At 38.2% G+C, this 20467-nt stretch overlaps 1 protein-coding gene across 2 annotated transcripts; it reads left to right on the top strand.

Moving 5' to 3' along the window:
- Positions 1 to 8444: 8444 nt before the first annotated feature.
- On the top strand, positions 8445 to 20207 carry LOC111594534. Of its 2 annotated transcripts, XM_023307872.2 has the most exons (9): positions 8445 to 9619; positions 10820 to 11053; positions 11167 to 11420; positions 13864 to 14048; positions 14176 to 14454; positions 14695 to 14899; positions 17389 to 17499; positions 17561 to 17739; positions 20056 to 20207. In XM_023307872.2, the coding sequence occupies exons 1-9, from the start codon at positions 8971 to 8973 to the stop codon at positions 20198 to 20200; spliced, it is 2241 nt and encodes a 746-aa protein (XP_023163640.2). In that variant the 5' UTR covers positions 8445 to 8970; the 3' UTR covers positions 20201 to 20207. The 2 variants fall into 2 exon arrangements, with proteins under 2 accessions (XP_023163640.2, XP_023163639.2); XM_023307871.2 differs by lacking the exon at positions 14176 to 14454.
- The last annotated feature ends 260 nt before the right edge of the window (positions 20208 to 20467 follow it).

Genomic DNA, 20467 nt, shown 5'->3' with positions numbered 1-20467 from the left:
ACAGCAAGTGAAGTAAATGTCAACAGCACGGATAATCTCGATGACTTGGAATTGGATCTATTGTCGGAGGATGATGACGAATCAGATGAATCGCGTTTGACTGTCGATGATGTAGTGGAAGAACTGACAAGGCAACTGGACACAGACAATGAGATCGAACCGGTGATTCGTCCCACAAAGAAACGTCAACAGGCGCACATCAGAAGTTCTGCTTCACATTCTCATCACAACCATCCAATGTCGGACCCTATGCCATATTATCCAGCACCAGCTCCCATGCCATATGCTATGCCATATTCGCAGTGTCCCTACAACCAGCCTTTATACTATCCCCAGCCTATGTATCCGCCCTATCCATATCCACCTTACAGTCCCATTCAATTCGCCGAGCAGCAGAGTCCACCCAAAATCGTGAAGGCAGTAGATCCCACGGACACCACTGAAGTAGTCAACGTCGAACAGCTGCTTAAGATTGCCAACTTCTGGAATAAATTTAATGCCACAGCATTCGTTCCACAAAATTCGACCAAGAAGGGCGGAAAGCGTTTTGCCCTCAGGAACTGGATTAGAAACAAGTTGAACAAATTTACAACTCCAGCTCCAATTGCTGGTTAAGCTCCAATCGGATAGGTCCACAAGGTCCATGCAAGAAAACCTTTTTTTAATAGATATATCCATAAAATGAATATTTGTTTATTGTTGATATGGATAGATATATCATGTTTTTACTAATTTATTTATTTATTTATTTATTTATGATGCGATCAAAATAAAGAAAATCAAGCTTTCAATATGAATCCTTTTATTATTTGAAAGTAGAGAAATAACAAGTAAGAATGCTCTAGTCCGGGTGCCCAACTCGAAGATACCCCGATTCTATTAATACTTTCCATAGCTTGTATCGAGCCTTAAAAAAGATAATAACCGACATTAGGGCACCAAGATTTGAAACAACAACTCTGCCAATTAAATAAATAATTCTTGAAGGGCATTAAATATAGATACAAGTATATATTATTTATAGATATAGTAAATTTGGGAACAAATATTAATTGCTTTACATTTCTTCAATTTTGTATTTATTCTATTTTATTTTCTGACTTTTTACTATATTATTTTTATCTATTTTAGAAATTTTTTTGTTTTTAAAGAGAGAAATTGTCATAAATATTTATTTTGTAATACATAAATTGATTATTTAGCAAACATTTGTCACTGGTATTGTTATTTAATATATTAAATATATTTAATAAATAAAATATATTTAAATATATAATACATATATATGTATATATGTATGTATATCAAAAATACAATGTTATAAGAATTAAAATTAAGAGAACAAATACTCTGCCTGTGACAAACTCTAACCACACTTTACAAATAACTTAACTATCATATATATTACAAGGAGGTAAATAAAATAAAATGCTCTTAAGTAATATTTATTTTATTAAATATATAATGAGTAACCTTAGTAATTAACAATTTTAAGGAGAACAAAGCAGCATGGACATTTGAATTGTGACCCAATTAGCATTACGAAATCATGAAAAAATGCTAATGATCATTATCGTTAATGATCATTACCTGTAATATTCATTAACATAAATGATCATTATTCCGAATGATCATTATCGCTAATTAACACTACGTCGTCGTGTTCTTTATTATAATAACAATCAGTGCTTATTAATAACAATTGAAAGTTACTAAAATACTAAACATTATATATTTCATTACATTTAAACAATTAAATATTAAATATTTATTAAACACATAGACAATGAACAAAAACAAAAAAACTTAAATATATATTTAAATACAATATTTAATAAATAAATACAAATTATTTAAACTTAAACATATTAACAAAAAAACTTAAATTTATTCACCATTTGCACTGAACCGCACTGCGACTGACCTAGTCCAGGTCACGAACTTGACTGATCGGCCACAGCCGCTGCTGCGCCCTTTTATACCCAAAAGTCACTCAAAAAGCAACTCCAGCAGAGCTCTTGAGCCCCTTTTGAGTGAGAATTTGCGCTTAGTTTGATCTAAGTTGGAAGCAGACATAAAAGCGAACAGACTGCGCTACTATATACACTCAACTTGTCATACTGCTCGGGAATATATATGTTGTAGATATATACTTCTTGTATATGTGAATCAGATGTGTTTTTTCGCTCTGCATTTGAGCGAATTTATTATTTTTTTACTCATTTATCATGTAAAAGACAGACAACTATATACAACTATATAAACAGCTACTGATGGGGTCTGACATGATTCCTTCTGCCTGTTACATATAACAAAACATTTTACATTTAATAAAACCGTTATGCCCTGATTTTCCATTTTCAATGGTTTAAAGTACTATAGAAATATAACTTAAGTTAAATTGTGCTTTGCGGTATTTATATTTATATTATTATGTAGTCATTTAACACGTATTTATTTTAAATCCATTATTTTTTAATTTATGTTTTAGTTTTGACAGAAATTGGCGGTTTTATTTTTAATTCTCTTCTACAGAAAGTGGTCATATTTTGCTTGATTCGTTCATTTCGTCTTTGTATTGTGCAGTGCAGCACTACTTTTTTATGAGCACAGCAGCATGTTCATCAAACTGTCATTGTTATTAATAAATTATCAATTAATTGATGCCAATATTTCAAAAGGCACATCTGCAAAACTATATCAAGTCAAACTTTCATGTGAAATTCCTACAAAAGTTCATATATACAACAGCAAGAGCGACCTTTTCTTTAATTAATTTTGATATTAACGATCTATTAACACATCTTATAATAATAAATCTGAAGACATACAGCTAGAAGAACTGCAGCATAGTTTTAGGCTGTCATAAAATGCGCTCTCTCTCTCTTTATGGCCATTGTTTCTAAGCCCATTTCGCTGGCACCCAATGTTGGCCACATCTGGCGGTTGGAACCTGGTTCGATGCGGCTGGCTTCGGATTTCAGTTGGTGCTCAACAGTTTGTCGACAAACAACGCCTCGACGCGTGGTGCATGTGAGACAATAACAACAAAAACGAGATAAAACCAAAAAGGCAAACCCAAAAACCCGACAACAACTGTAAAAGTGAAAGACGTCGGCGCGAGTAATTTGACAAGATTAATTCTTAATATGAAATTCGTAAAAATTGTTGCTATTTGCTGTACAAACAAGCGAAAGTATCTACAACAACAACAATAGCAAGAGCAACAGTCGCTGCTAATTAGACGTCACGCAAGAGCAGAATATGCGTTAATTGATCATGGTGCGTGGCTATATATATAGATGTGTGCGTGTGTGTGTGTGTGAGGTTAATCAAAATAAATGAATGCAATTGCTGCCGCTAGCAAGTAAAAGCCAAGCACACACCGCTGCCAGCTATTGGCCATATATGCAAATATTTGACCCAGTTTTGTGCTGCAGCTAGTTGCATGACTGGCCAAAAACGGGCAAGAAGCACGGCTACCTGACTGGCTGGCTGCAGGGGCCAAGGCTGATGTCCAGCAGCCTTCCATAAACGTAGCCTTTTCCGCCTTGCAACAAGCAACACCAGCAGCAGCAGCAGCAGCAACAGCAGCCATAAAACCTGTTCTCCGGCTTTATATTTTTTGTTTTGTCGCTGCATTTCTCCTCTGCAAATTACGAGCGTTGCGCATGTAAAAGTGAAATTTTCGTGAGTTGCCAGCAAAGCTGCTTGTGGCATGTGGCATGTAGCATGCGGCATCTGACTACACATAGCGACTTAATCAAAGTTCTGACTGCTAGAACTTTTTTTGGCTTCGTCTACGCTCGCTTGAGTTATTAGCGCATGCTAGATGAGCATCGCCGTAATGCTCTAATACCCAACGGCAACAATAACATAATGCCCAAGCGTGCGCATTATTCTAGCAATTAGCCCGACTATAAACAGCTGGCGTGCCATTCAGTATTTTGTTGTTAAACACGAATAACTATTTACATAAATCTCGCTATCAAATGCCATGTTTAACGCAATGGCGACAAATGTCAGAAAACATTTCACTTGTCATGTCAAATGTTAGTTGCGAATAACAGTTCATTTCGGTAGAACAGATTCATATGTATGTCTATAAGATGTATGTATATATGTTAAGGTGTATTTATACATATTTATACTGTGCATTCAAGGCAAGCAAAGTCTGCTGAGGGAGAGCCTGCACGACTAGTAGATGCCCTGAACTTCATGGCAAGTGAGGCTTTCAGTTTCTTAATGTGATAAGAGAAGTATTTAAAAGTGGCGTGTTCATCATTAAATTAGAATTTTTATGCCAAATTTAGACAAGTTTTAAATGTATTAGGCGAGCTTAAAGAATTTCAATTTAATATTAATTTTTGAATTGATTGAATTTAGACTTCCCGCGATCAACTTTGTCTAAGATACAGTTCGCCGGAAGAACTGACAGATGAATATATATTTATATATATATATATATGTATATTCTAAGATGCTGTCCGAGTTTCGAAAATAGCCTTGATTCCGTTCTTCGAATAATTCTTTCGATATAATTTCGCTTGCTAATAATGTTGTTATATGAAAATATATAAAATAAATTATGCAGCAGCTATATATATTCAAGCATATATTATATTCGCGAATCTGAAGAGGTCTAGCTTCCCTTTCTTATTGCAAATTAACGTAAAATGTATTTGCATAATATATACAAGCTGTTGAACCAATAGAAGCGAGCTAATTTTATTTGACATACAAACCAAATTCGCTAAGAGACGTTAACTTATTTGGGTTAGCGCATTATTAATGTGTTTTACAGTGATAACTTTATCAACAAACAGCATTCAATCTATTGAAGAAATCAGATATTTTCTGATTATTTAAGGTTAAATAATATTTTCATTTATATTCAGTTTGGGAAACATAACAATAAAGATTGAAATTAAATTGCTTTAAACAATGTATTATAGCTGCCAAAGATAGCAACACAACGACTGACCATTTCTGTTTTTGTCTACAGCTATTTGATTGGTATTCGCTTAATCCTTATAAAGAGAAGTTGATGATAAAAATGTTTTATAAAAATTCAATTTTCTGACAGACTATATTAAAAATATATTGATACATATACATTTGTGCGTACAGACTTAATAGACTAAGGCATTAGCTGTTCTCTCTCTCTCTCTCTCTCTCTCTCTTTCTGACTCTCCTTCTCTCTCTCTCACGCTCTCCCTGCGCTGTCCCCGGAAAGTAACGATTTACCACAATCGATTCACATTGGGAATGTGCGAATTGTGTCGCCCGATGGTTTTTATGGTCGGTTTATCAACACGTTTTTGCTGTTTGGCTTCATTTATCGAAAAAAAACAAAACAAACAAAACGAAAAAAAATTTAAGTACAATGAAATTAAGTTTGGAAATAGCATTAAATGCGTTGCACTCGCCTGCACATAAAAACGCGCTCGTAAAAATTAAGCCAATCTATTTGTGGCTTAATAAGCCATTAGTAAGTCGAGTTGGTTAACCGCAACGAAAGTGAATTTGCTTTTGCCCGGCTAGATTTCTCTTAACTAAGAAAAAATGACTAAGTTACAGTTTATAAAAATATTTGCACGCTAGACGCGATCGGTTTACAAATTGCCACAGGCACAGAAAAATAAACAAAAGCAAAAATTAGAAAGACAGCCAGACAGGCAAACAGAGATACAGACTGAAAGGCCAGCCGAAAGATACACGCACGAAGTGAAATTAAGTATCTATTAGATACAAGCGCCAAAACTGAAAGTTGGCAAGTGTTTAAAGCAATACTTAAGCACAGCTTTGATACAACGCGATTACAAGATTATGCGAGATACAATTATAAATAAATTTTTAAATTTGATATATTATTTATATAATAAAGCAGTGAAACTTGTTAAGTCAGCTTCGACATGCGACTGGCATTCAGATTCTGGCATACCCCGTAGAGATAACAAGTCGCAGAAGATGGGTATATGCATACTTGCATACTTGACTTAATTAAGTTAGTCAGACTCAGACGCAGTCAGTCAAAGAGGCAAACAGTTAGTCAATGACTATGTTAATCAGCTAATCAGTTAGTCAATCAGCCCAACTGCTTATCCCTCTTTCTCACTCGCTCTGTTTATGTCTCTCTCTTTCTATATATTTCTAAATATCTCTCGCTTTAGCTGCCTTTATCTGTATTCATCTCTCTTTCTCTCTTTCACTCAATCCCTTTTTTTCTGCATCTTTCTCTTTCTCCTCTTAAAATCGTTCTCTTTATCTCTCCTAATTCTTTCTCCCTCTCTATCTGTCTCCCTCTCTTCCTCTTTCCTCTTCCCATCTTAATGACTCCAGATATTTGTTATTTGAAAGATGTGACATGAAATTGACGCTGTCAACGGGGTATCCCATGGCCTGATACCCGCATCTACTCCGACCTTTTGTAGTAACGTAGTCTGCTCGACAAAAACAAAATTGTCACATAAAAATGCAATAAAATCTCTCACTGAAAATGTTGTCTGTGACAGCGAAAGCTTGTTACCGAATTAAAAATATGCCACACAGCATTTTGACCACTTTTCCAGCCAAGTGCCATTATGAAAGATGTAATGAAATCATTATGCCAGAGTAATCAGTTTCATCCAGTGAAAGCATAAAAGGCCACATCAATTTATAGACCGGCTAAACAAACATGTCTATTATATAACCAAACACAGAAATTGTGTGTAAACTTTAATTGTTAAGAGCGGAAACTCACGCAATGTTCTAGTTATCTTTTGAACTCTGAACTGTAACCGTTCACGGCTAAGACCGGCGACCGTTAGCCGCAAGCCCAGACCAAAAACATTAGCCAACTGGAAACTACAAATCATGCAACGAAGCTCATACGTAACACCTAACTTGTGTTCTGTTCGTTACCAAAAACTTGTTTTGTTGCCCATTATTTTGACGACATTTTTGTATGAAATGCTTTATGGCCATTTCGCATTTGATTGCATAAGACAACACGGTCGCTTATAAAGAATATGTGTGTTTAATATAAAAAGACATAAACGCAATCACAGCTGCCGCTTAAAGCATATGACGCTGATAACGTGCATTGCTTATACGACCCGTAGCCACAGCCGCAGACGCAGACGCAGCCACACACAACAAGCGAGCTCATTAAAAAATACATTCATAATTCGCATTGCTCATAATAAGCTACAGCTGCAGCTGTGTGTGTAATTTAATCTAATTGATTTTCTTGTACCAGACGCCATAAATGGCCTGGCCTGTTACATCAAGCCAGCTCAGCTTACATATGTATATCTCCGGCTGTCTGTGTTCGTCTGCTTAGGATTGAATATGCAGAGGACATTAGCTGGTGCGTAATTAGGCAAACTTCGGTAGATTACAGTATGGAATTAGGCGTTGGCTAAATCTATAATATGTATATGATAAAAGGAATGCCATTTGTACAGTTAGCAAAAGTTCGTTCACATTTCATTCTACCTAATGATGTATATTTGTCTATTTTAGTATTTTAATATTAAGTATACGCAGTGTTTCACTTTAAGGTCTAGCATTTGTATATGTAAATGTATGAGTTATATTCATATATATTAATCTCATTTGATGTGACTACAAAAAAACTAATCAAAAAAGTTTCATTAAAGTTTCAAATGTAAATACTTGACTTTAGACTAAATTTGTTAATAATTTCTTAGAGTGTATGTGCTCAAAAAAGTCGAGTTTTAGATTACTATTTAATTTAATATTAATTAATAATAATAATTTAATGGCCAAAAATTAAATTCCATGAAAAAATCAGAATTCTTATAAATAAAATTTTCATTTATTTATTTTGTCTTCCACATTATGCTCTTATTTGATTATAACACAAAATTCCATTAGAATTCCCGTTAGCTATGCAAATTAATATCCAACAACCCTGACATAGTGGCCTATAATAGAAAACTATGCATATCTGATCCGAAAAGCCAAAGCTCTTACAAAATTAACATTGCCTTTGCAGGAAAAAACTTGTTCCAGGCGCATCTGAAATAGCCGTGAAAAGCGCAGCCAGCAGCATCCAATAAGCAGACAAACGGCTCTTGAAACAATCGCAACTAACTGGAAAATGTAAACAAAGCGCAAACAACTTTCAGACAACAGCAACAATAACAACGAAGCTCTCAACAACAAAGAGCAGCGACTACAGTTAGCGCTGTGGAAGAATTTCAACTAAGTAATTCCGCGTGCGACCGAAGAAGCAGCAGCAATAACAGACGCCGTCAGTGCAATGCACAAACTGAACGAAGCGCGCAAACTGAACGAAAGTTGAGAGAGCATAGAGAGACAGAGAGAGAGAGCTTACCGGCAGCTTGGCCTCGCCATGATCTTGACTGGCACTGCGAACGACCGAGTCAGTTGTCGGTCAGACGCGCACGCATGCGCACGCCGTTGAAATAAATTGAAGTCGTTGTTTGGATATATTTGTGAGGCGGCTACCGTTACACCGTGGGCGTGTCAAACGCATAGATGAAGTAATTGCAGTTAACAAGGTGACAAGTTGGCAACGTTGTTCAGCTGTCCGTTGGCATTTCAAATAACACTTTCTGCTTATTTAAATAGAAAATGTGCTAAATGCAGCAGCGAAATTGCAAACAACGCCACCAAAATAACAACGAAGAGTAAAATAATAAAAATAAAAATAAAAAAGAAAGCCAACTAGCGCGCGCTACGCACTCGCTGAAAGAATTTGTGAAAATCAATAATATATTTTACAATACGAAAAAATAAAATATAAATTGCTGAAATTGTGTTTGCGTGCTAATCGGTTTTTGTGCGAGGCAACAAAAGCGACAGCACGTTGATTGTTCGGCTATAATAGAGCTGCCCCTTGGCCCAGTTAATGTGCCGCAGCTCAATCGAATCTATATAAATAGTCCCAGACAGCGCCAACTGCTGGTTCCAGGTGTAAATTGTCTGAAATTGAAAATGCAAGAGTCTGCACTAAGCAGCAGACACCTTAATTGGCCAACAGGTGAGAGCCCGTGCACATCCTCAACAACAAAATCAACATCAGAGCATCGCATTAGAAATCACTCGAACATGGCTAATAAGTGCAGCAACTGGCTGCATTGGCTGTTGCTGCTGTCTGCGCTCCTCTGCCTCAGTGTCACAAATGCGAATGAAAGCGGGCTGTCCACGACAGCTTTAACACCTGATGCGACCACAGGGACAGCAACAACAGTAACAGTAACAGCAACAGCAACACCGCCAGAATCAGCAACAGCAACAGCAACAGCACCGTCAACGTCAAGTGACCAGACCAATGAGGATTGGCGGCCCATTGTGAATGCCACACAAGCGCCAGCCAGGAAGCAGCGTCCAAATGGCACCGATTCGTTGCTGCTGCGCATTGCTCGCAGTTTTTCTAGCGGAAATGAGCTCTGGGATGGACTCATACGCGAATGCTACCTAAAGCCGGATATGTCCTGCTTTCAAAAGAACGTTTACACCTATTTGGATAACGCCCTGGACACGCAGGATGTAAATATAACGCAGCGCTTGAAGTTCTACAGGAATCAGGTGCAGTACGAGTCGGACCCAGAGAAGGAGGAGACAACAAACGAGGCGCGTTCCGGTAAGAGTTTAGTTCCAAACGAAAATGCTCACACATCTTCACTTGTTTGCAATGTAAAGAGAGTTTATTGATTTTAAGCAATAAGTCAACTATTGAACTGTTTGATGAAGCTGAAGAGAAACTTGCGCTGTATATAATGTTGATGGCCTGTTACTGATTTCAATATATAGGCTATAGTAAACCAATTAGAAATGAAGCCTGTCTACGATGAAACTAGTCTTAAAATATATCTCTTCATGCATTTAACTTCAGCTTCATCCATTGTTAGATAGTAAAAGAGTAATATGCAGGCGTAGTTACATCAGCTTGAAACATTCTTTTGCTCTATATTTGCCGACAATTCTGTTCAACATCTTTCATTTAGCTCAAAATCTTATGAGTTGAGAGCAAATTTTGTCTATAAAGATATTTTATCAAGTTCAAATATAATTCCAATATTTAAAGTACTCATAACAACAAGCATCGATACTATTGCGTATATAAGAAAAGAAGCCTCACATACCTTACGTATAAAAATGCCAATTGCGAATGTAGTTCATGTCCATCAATCAATCCATATCATAGGACTCAAGCTCATATAGTTGTCGTAGCTTCTTCAAAAAAATTCAAGTTAAATTATTTGAAATCACACTTGAATGGTTTTTATACCACATACAACTAAATACTCAGTTCAGTGTTCGCAATTTCTAATTGAATGCTCTAACATTAGAGCATCTGTGAATCTCTTACGTAAGAGCCCTTGGCTCATTTCGCTTTCATTGAGCTGTGTAGTTTCTGTTAAGGTTTTTTCTTTATTGGCTTTTTGGCTGTTTGTGAAACGTTTTCACATCTCGTTCGGCATTCGATTCTTTGGCTGAGTTTTGTTTACCATTTTGCTTGGCACGTTCACACTCACAACTTTCACTTGGCGCATTTTGATTTGATTTTACGTATTTTGAGTGGCAAGAAATGCGACTCGCATTCAATGTGAGTCACGGCTCGCAGCAGCTGATTTCGGATTTCGGTTTTCTGTTTTCTGATTTCTTTAGCTAATGCAATATCAACAACTCTGCATTTAGTATTACGCAAGCTCCGGCATACCTGGATACCTGTTCAGCTTCCATTTCAACTTTCATTAGCATAGAACTGTCAGTTAAGTTTTGTCAGCTTTGGTTTTCACTCAACACACTTTCCTCCTGCATATTTTTTGTTCCTCTGCAGCCAGTCCGGAAACCCCCATAGAGGAAGTGTCCAATGCGCTCTATGGCAAAACGATCAAGTTTGCAATGACACACGATGTGGAGTTAGATCTGCCCGAGATCGTATTCAATGGAGCAACATTTCGCATCTCGCCGCGTTCGATCGAAGGCAACGGCATCATTGCCAAGCTGGAGCTAATACCCAAGCAGCTGGTCCAAGCACGACTTGCTGGTGCCATGATCAAGAAAAAGATCAGTAAGTAGAGCCAGTGCACAAAACTGGCCAAACTGGACAGTTGCAGAAAGTGCGCAGCCAGTTAGAGGAAACAAATAAAAAATATTAATCAACTGCAACTTTCGTTTCCGTAGACAAATTTCTGCGCAACAAATTGCTGTTGTCATTCATTGCCTTGGTGCTGATCATCAAGATCATAAAGATCAAGTTGTTCTGGCTGCTGCCCATTGTGATTGGCGTGGGAGCTGCCAAGAAGTTGTTGCTCAAGTTCCTGCTCTTCCTCTTCCCAGCCTTATCGCATCTGTTCAAGCTCTGCTCGTACTATCAGCAGTCGTATCATGGCACTAAATATCATCATCATCATCATCTGATCAATCATCATCATACGGTAGGTACACGAAAGAGAAGTAACTTCCCTCTCTCTCTCTATCTCTATCTCTGTCTCTGTCTCTCTTTTATTTAATTTCCGATTATTCTTAAATTTTGTTCGTCTTCTTTTGTCTTCGGCTTTGTCTGGAATTTCATTGAAGTCTCAAAAAATAACTCAATTTCTTTTTTGTATTTCTATGTCATTTAGCGTATTTATTATGCCTAACACGCCCACTTTTTTTTTGATTTTATTAATAAGAAAACGCCCCACGCACTGCTCTTCAAAGGCAATTAAACAAATACATGGCATATGTCTAATGCATGGATGCTGAAATTTATCTAATTGAATTTGGCCAACAAAGGCGTCAAGAAAACTCAAGCACGTGCTGGCTTCAACTTAAAGATATGCCACACATACACACACACACACTCACACATCGCTAATGCCATGGCGATAACTGCTTGACATTTCATCAAATGAAATCCTGTTTTTCATTCACAGCTCAAATGAATGTTTGTCACTGGCAAGGATTAGAGTCCCACTCACAAGCAGACATTTGTACACATCGACACACACACACACACACACATAGAATAAGCCTAGATAATTGGATGAGCCATTGGCACACATTTTGCACGAGTTTGAAGTATAAACATGGCTATGCGCGTCTTTTGAACCTGTCTGGGTTCAATTTGGAAGCAATTGCTTTCGCCTTTATTAACTGGCCATTTGTGCGTAGTTTAATAGCATCTCTTTTGCGTATCGATGAGTCAAGCGAGTCATAAATATGGCTGAAAGGACTTTGGCAGTCTATGAATGATGTTTTAATGGCTCAAACTGGTCTCCAGCATTGCAGACTCTACTTAATTTTGATTGGCATGCAATTTGACCAGAAAACTTGCTCTTTTGTCAAGTGAAAATACGACTTAGCCTCATTCTACTAGCAAGTCGAGAAGCGAAAAACTTTGCAGCAACTTGAATCATTTTGCTTAGTAAATGAAAATGTAGGCAGCATATCTAATTCTTAAGATATTTTTGCATTTCTTGCCAAGCTTTGATAACTTTTCACATAAACTCATTGACTCAGTTAGTTGATCTAATTATTTGATAAATTCTCTTACCAAATTGCAGTCGAAACTACAAGGCAACAAGAATCTTTAAGTCTTAAAACATTTTGTCCTTGAATAAGTTATTAAAAGCTCAAATAATCTGCCACAACATCATTTCACCTGTGCATAGTAAATTAAACTAGAAAAACAATTTCCTTAAGCTTTGCTGGGGCAGCTTTAAGCCAGAGCACATAAGAGGGCGAAAATCTTGGTATTCATAAATTAAATTATGTCGCCCTCAATGTATTACAGAGCTCATATATAACTTTGCTTCTGCGCTCCAAGTTTGTCTGCCGTAATTCGACGCGCCTGTCATCTGCCGCTGATGTGCCAAAAATTGTCACCATTTTTCTTCTGTTCTCTGGTTTACTTATATTTTTCTGGTTTTTTTTTTTGCTGTATGCCTGGAGCTGGCAAAAGTTGCGTCCTTCACGGCGCCATACGTGAGGCAACTAAAAACTGAAATATCTGACACAAATTGTGACGAAAACGAGCTGCATATGTAAACAAGCAGGTAAAAGAGGCAAGTGCTGAGCCACCAGATGCTACTTACTCTGATTTGAATAATGACAACATGCGTGTGCCCCATTAATATAGCTACATATATTGGATCAGATTTTGTGTGTGACACACAGAAATTCAATGCAAAACATCCATATGGAGCGTAAGGTGGGCGACTCTTAATCATAGCATTCGCTTACCTGCATTTTGATGTGCTACAAGGGTTCAAGTTTGTAAACCAAATTGAGTTTCGATCCATTGTATCTCACGAAACACCCTAGCTGAGTTAAATGTTATTTGAGATATCAAAGTTGTTATATATGTCGAGTGAAAGCAGAAGTCGTTGTCATTGCATTATCAGAACTGCTATCAAATTTCTAGTAATAGAAGTAAAGAATAAAAATGAATTTTTAAAGCATTATAGACATAGTCTTAGGCGCTTACCGTTGTCAGAGCAATGTAAACAGTTCGGTTTCGAGGATATTAAAAAGCAACAATTGAATTCGTGGAAGATATTGACCTGTGTTCTGTCTGGCAATGGCTGCTATTTGGTCACATATCTGGGCAACCGGGCGCAGATTCGTTGTTTACGACAATTTAGAAGTCATTGAACTGAACCGAAATCAAACTCGAGCACTCGTCGAACCAAAATAATACGCATCTGTTCGAGTGCGAGGCTATAAATAGTAACCAAAGCACAAAGGCAAAAAGTACCAGAAAAAAGTCGAACACGTCATAAAAAAGTGTCTAAAATAAATGTAATGTAGCGTAATGAGGGGAGCTTGAAAAAATTTAAGAACTGACTTTAATTTCATTCCCATCTCTACCCACTCTTACTATGTCTGTCGCAGGTGGTGCCGCCTTGGCACAGTGCTGAGCATCATAGTGTGCCAGAAATTATCTACACACATCCACCCAAGGGACACCCTTCCGCGTATCTGCACGGCGCGCCTGTCCACGAGAGCTACGGCCCTGGGCCAGGGCACGAGCACTTCGAAGGCGCCTGGGAGAACAGCGGACCCGGACTGGGCTCTGAGTAAGTTGGATCTAGATAAGCACTGTGTGCCTTAACTGTGTTAAATGTCTGTCTCTAAATACTCACACACACACACACACACACACGCACCTCTCATCACATTTGACACAATGTTCAACACGTTCAGATATATAGCCATGAATCGCGATGCACAAGTCGAGGATAATGCGAATTACTTTAAGCCGCACACAGCAAACGATGCAAATGAGCTGCAAGCCTGGGGCCTGGGCACAACACAGACATATGCCAAGCCGCCATCGCTACAACAGCCACAGCTACAGCAGCAACAACAACGTTGGCAAAACAACCAGCAACAGCAACAGCTGCAGCAGCAACAAATCAGTTTTCAAAAAGCACAAGCCTCTAGTCACAGTCTAAACAAATTTAACAACCTGGACAAACAAAGGTACAAACTGCCCAAGTAACGCACACACACACAACCATTCGCGCACACCCACGCACGCACACACACACGCCGTACTTAACCGTATAAACACTATAATTGTTAACTAACCCATTCCGAACTCAGCTAAAAATTTGTTTAAATTTACTTTCAATGTAAACAACAACAAGCTGTTAGAGATTTGGCGTCTGTTAAACAATTTGCATTTACACACGCATTTCCATATTTGAATGCCATTTGCAGCTCAAGGCCGGCATTTGGACAGCACCATCCGGTCTATGTCGCCGCGCCAGGCGCCGGACCTGGGCCAGGACGAGGAACAGGAACAGGACCATACGGACACGCACCCAGCCTGACAGCCGCTGCTCAAATTGCCGCTCAATACGAGCCAGCGCGCAACAACCAACAACAACAACAGCAGCAACAACAACCGCAGCAACAACTTTCGGTGAGCAGAGCCCAGCCACAGCGTGTGGCAGCACAGTTAATTAAACCCTAAGTCGACTGTGATAGATATGCGTGCAAATTGTTCTATAAACTATGTCAGTTCGACAGGCAACAATATACAAAATATTTATGCGGCATGAGCAGAAATATCCTAGACATTAAAGGCTTTGAGACTAGCAAAAACAGCATATTTTGATACGCTTATAATAGACATTTGTACCATTTCAATAAGGAATACAGAATAATAATGATTAGATGCTGCCACAGTAAGAAATTGGCTGGATTAAATCATATTGTATATATTATTATATATGCCATATTATCATGCATATAAGAGCAGATTTTGCAGTATTTTAAATAGAAAATATGCAACAGTTTCGGGAGTATAAAATACGTAGAATATATGCTAAATATCTTTAAGCCCACTGTGCTTAATATTTGATACACAATTTAAATTTTTTAATATAAATAATAATGATTAGATGCTGCCACAGTAAGAAATTGACTGGATTAAATCATATTGTATATATTATTATATATGCCATAGCAGATTTTGCAGTATTTTAAATAGAAAATATGCAACACTTTCGGGAGTATAAAATATGCAGAATATATGATAAATATCTTTAAGCCCACTGTGCTTAATATTTGATACACAATTTACATTTTCCTCAGGTTTTGTCTATACTTAAAAATCATTCTTAAAATAATTTAGGAGCCAAGAAAAAGTGCAATATATGACAAATTTATATGAAATAAATATTAATTAATCAGATCACATTTCATATACATAGGTAATATATTATTCGATAAATTTGTTAGTACTGAGAAATCGAACTTCGATACTCAGCAGATTTTCAGTAAACACACTAAAATTAAAGTGAAATTCCAATCGAGACAAGCTCCAAAAGACAGCTAGATATATAATATATAATAATAAGGCATAATATATTTCACTATATAAACTTTAATATAATCAAGCTATAAATAGAGTAAAGCAGAACCGTTTGCAGATCATTTTATATAAAGACAATCGATAAATTGATAGATACTACATAATTATTCGAAATTGTCTCTGGCATTTCATTACACAAATCGTGGCGAATTCAAAATCTTCATGCATACAAAACGATGCATAATTAATTATATGCTCATGACATATTCGACTGACAGTTCGTCAAAGTCTATAAATAGTTGTTGCTCGAGTAAGCCAGTCTTAAGCCGCCTTATTTTGCATAGATAATGCGCTTGGCAGTGTGTCGAGTCCAAATTAATGCCAGGCTTAAAATGTATAATTGCTTTGCCAGCACTGAAGATGATTGAGAGATGGCTTTCCTTTCACACTCTGCAGCAGCCGAAGTGTCAGCTCAGAGGGCTGGGCAGGGACAGCTGTGGGACAACATAATCAATCAAGCGACTGCAGTTTCACTTCTGAACAAGTGCGACGTCTAGACTGCTGCACGGGCGTCAAGTGTTTATTGACACTTTTGCTCTAAGTTGTGAGTAGTTTTTTCTTGGTGTCAAAGGTTTGCACTGGGCCCCGTCTTTGCAGCTCTAACGTCCGGAATGACCCTGTTTAGTGTCTCTTTGCAAATTGCATTGTCGTACGACGTTCAAGTGATATGCACATAATTTTTGCTTTGCAGGCAGTTTCACTTTCAAGTGTCTTCATGTGGGCCACACCGGGCCCTGGCCACGTTAACTTGGCCATAATTAAAATGCATTTTAACAGGGCCCAGCAACGCGCTACATTGCAAAATCCACTGCTGGTGTAGCCTAATGAAATGAGTGCATATTTCGAAAGACAAACTAAAATGACTCCACGGGGCAACAGTGCAACACGCAGCTGTTGGCGACAGTGCGTTGAGAAAATATGCCAACGCTTTTCCATATACCTGCCTATACAGCTCGTGGGTCGCTAACTGAGTTATGCTTTTAGCTATGTTATTAAATGTAACTTTAAGATGTATTTAGTGCTGTGAGGATACACCCAGTACTTGAGCTGTCTGAGTCTTTAGATAAGTTATGCCTTAGACTCTGTTAAGAGACATTAAATGTTGACAGACAAACCTAGTATTTAACTGCATGGATTAGTATATATGTGGACTTTATAAGTGTACTTAAACTTGTTGACAAATCTGCTTTAGTCTCTTCAAGTTTCTCTCTGCATGTATATTTATATTCATTATTTTTTAAAGAAACGTTTTTGAGCTGCTAGATGTATAAGCTGAGCAGCAATTAGACCTTTTGAAGTTTCTCTCTCATTGCTTAGCTAGCTTATATTTCAGTTACGGCTGCCCTGTCTATGACTAGACATACCTTATGGTACAAATGAATACAGCTCTTAACTATAGATATAAATCAGCTTGAAGTCATGCATAGCGGCCTTTTAAGTTTCTCTCTGCAAGGATTTGCTTGCATTTGATTGAGCTTATATATAATATATTTTATAATATTCAACATTCTCTCTGACTACCCTCTTGCTTGCAGCCTGAGCTGGCTGCCCAGCTGAAGGAGGCCATACGCATTCAGGCTGAGCAGCGACTGATACAGCAGCAGCAGCAGATTCTGGAGCATCAGCCTTTCGTGCAGGATGGACAGGTTTGATAATGGACACACGTAGCCGTCGAACGAGTTGAAACTTTCAATTTATTTTTTATAGCCCCTGTACCCGTTGAACTATGATCCGTTTTATAGTCCCATATTGCTGAAGATCGATAAAATCATCGAGCAGATGGGCATTAAAAGCGATCTATGCAAGGAACGCGTCGTCTGCAGCATGTACAAGGATCCGGCCACATACAGCCCGCACAGTAACTTCATATCAGCGGAGCTCAGTCGGTACGTATATCAGTTCAATTAGAGCAGATGTCAGTTGAGCATTCAGCTTGGCTCAGTTGGCTGCAGAGCTGTCAGCTCTATTAAAGCGTCAAGTGTTATAAATGTGATTTTGTGCTCTAATAGTTTGAGTCGCGCGTAGCAAATTGTAATGTCGGCCAGTCAAAATGTCATTCATGAAATTTCCAAGTTCTGCTAATGCATTCTCTTTACCCTGCGGTGAAAACTTGAGGCGATGCGTCGCAGACGACAAAACTTTTCAATCAATGGGCGTGAACAAAGAAAGTATTCATAGCCCTTACCCCTCATCCCTCATCCTATGCTCTTATAGATGCGTGCAGCATTTGTCACAGCACGCTTCATCTTGTACTCTCTGTCTTCTCACTTCTTCTGCTAATCGCACTGCAAGCTGCAAGCTGCACACTGCACTTGGGCAGCCACGTGGAAAGCCCACGTTGCGGCGTCAACACGAGCCACCCACCCGAACCACCCACCCACACGCAACGCATTTTCATAATTGACTGACGACGCGACGGTCAACTGGCAACTGAGATGCGCTCATGCGTGCCAGATAAATGTATTCATAATTTTCTTATACCCTGTAAACTGCATGACACTAAGTTTCTCATGCACTCTGCCATTTACTAAGGCATGCTTCATAGTTTCTTATAAACTCTAATAAAGTCGAGTCATGTTAGTCTAAATATTTATGTAAGCTTGAAACGCAGAATAGCAAAAGCTCAACATACTCAGACACTATAAGAGCTAGATGTATCAAAATTTGTTATGTGAGCTATTTAATATACGTGACTCGTTCTTTTATTAGCTTGGCAAAAAATAACCAATCAGACTACAGGGTATCTCCGCAGCGGCTTTTGCGGCTTCTGTAGTTGGCTTTGTTTTGCACAAACATTTATGTCTACACGCAGCACATGGCACAGACAATGAACGTGAATTTGGATCGTAAAATTTGTTGATAAGTTTGTTGACACTTAACAGCAAATCTGAAATTTGGCCTGTGCCAGCGGCGACAATGTGGCATACCTTCAGGAGTGATGCGTGGGCGTTGTGCCAGGCGCTGGGCGAGTTCGCATTGTGTGATTTATGAACATTTATGTTAATGGCACATCATTAATTAAATGCCCCAAGTGCGTTCAATAATCTTATCAGACGCATTCGAGGATTCAAACAACACAAAAAACAGAATTTCAGGCGAAAACAAATCTTAACCGCGAGGGAAGCCTGTTTGAGGCAAGACAATGGCGGCTGCTAGGAAATTAATTAAAATAGCTGCCAAGAAATACACACAGAATAAGTTTTAAAGTGGCAATAGCCTTTGAGAGCTGTTCAGGCGATTGCTTCGCTATTGTTGGAGAGAAAACAGAAATAAGTCAAAGAAATTCGAACAGCAGCAGAAGTGTTTTCAGGCTTCAAACAGAGGAATAAAATAGTAAATTGGCTATCTTTCAACTAATTAAAAAAAAGTGTCCTGAATCAAGGCATTAAATTATCTCTACTTTTTATTGCCTTTTTTTTTCTCTTGCTCATTCTCAACGCAGTTGAGGTGCATTCACGTAGACATGTTTCTTCCCCAATTAGAATGAAACTGAATACCATTTTCCATTTAAATTTGCGCTGACATTGAAATGTAAGAGTCTTTCGAATTATTTTAAGTGAAATTTAAAATAAATTCTTTGACAAACGTTAACTGACATTCATATCATGGCCCTTCCAACTCGCCCACGTGCGTCTACCTTCCTCACTACCCTCGCCCTTCCTCGCCGCAGCAATTGGCTATGCAGTGTGTGTATGTGGCCGCACGTCTCACATCGCGCTCGTACTTCTGGCACTTTGAGTAGCTTTTTAGTTGCCTTTCGGCAGGATATGAATTCGGAATTCAGTTGTGGAGAAAAATCCATTAGCTGCTGCAGTGCTCTGTTGTTTGGCATTGTTATGGGCTGCCTCAAGTTGCAAAGCTGAAAGCCAAAACTACAATACCCCATAGCATTTCCAGGAGGCAAAAAGCAAGTTTAATGCTGAGAAGAAAAGTTGCTAAAGGGCTGGAGCTATGGATGCTTAGTTAGACAGCCACGCACACACACAAAGAGGACACGTACGGGGAGACCTGGTCAAAGTATAAGTGAATGCCGCGTTCCTTTGGCATAGCTAGAGAAAGTTTACTTTCAATGCGGCAAAGTTAATTAGCCCAGTTCCTGACTGTTTTGCAATATAGTCAAGCAGCTGCTCTATCAAATTAATTGAATTAACGCAATTTTCCATTTTCCTTTCAATTATTTTTGGCTCTTTTGTTTGCTTCAGAGAGACGAACGAGCTGGAACCCGTGACGCATGCGAATGAGGCAGTGCGTCGCTTCTACCGACTCATCCAAGCCGCCCGGGATGGGCAGGATCAAAAGGATTGCCCGAGCCTCTACCCACAGTGCAATATGCCAGCGAAGCGATAAGCTTGGCGAGCAGCTGCGGCAGCTGCAATCAATTAATTTGAGTCAACATTTCCTTGTTAAGTCGAACTGTGAATATGCGAATTACTTAAACAATTTAAGCATTAATTGTTAATCTCTTTATTTATTTATTTATTTATGTATTTATGTATTTATTGAAGCCTACTTAAGCCTTTGTGTGTGTAATTTAAGTCGACTCTCGAGTGTCTCAATTTAATTAATATTCATTCTGATTTTGTTGCAATTTTTATTACAAATTTATCAAATTTA

Source organism: Drosophila hydei, unplaced genomic scaffold (genome assembly GCF_003285905.1).
Source record: "Drosophila hydei strain 15085-1641.00,03,60 unplaced genomic scaffold, DhydRS2 tig00008119-arrow-pilon, whole genome shotgun sequence".
Classification (NCBI taxonomy): Eukaryota; Metazoa; Arthropoda; class Insecta; order Diptera; family Drosophilidae; genus Drosophila; species Drosophila hydei.
Note: the sequence above shows the minus strand (reverse complement) of the source record. Positions and strands in the feature narration are given on the sequence as shown.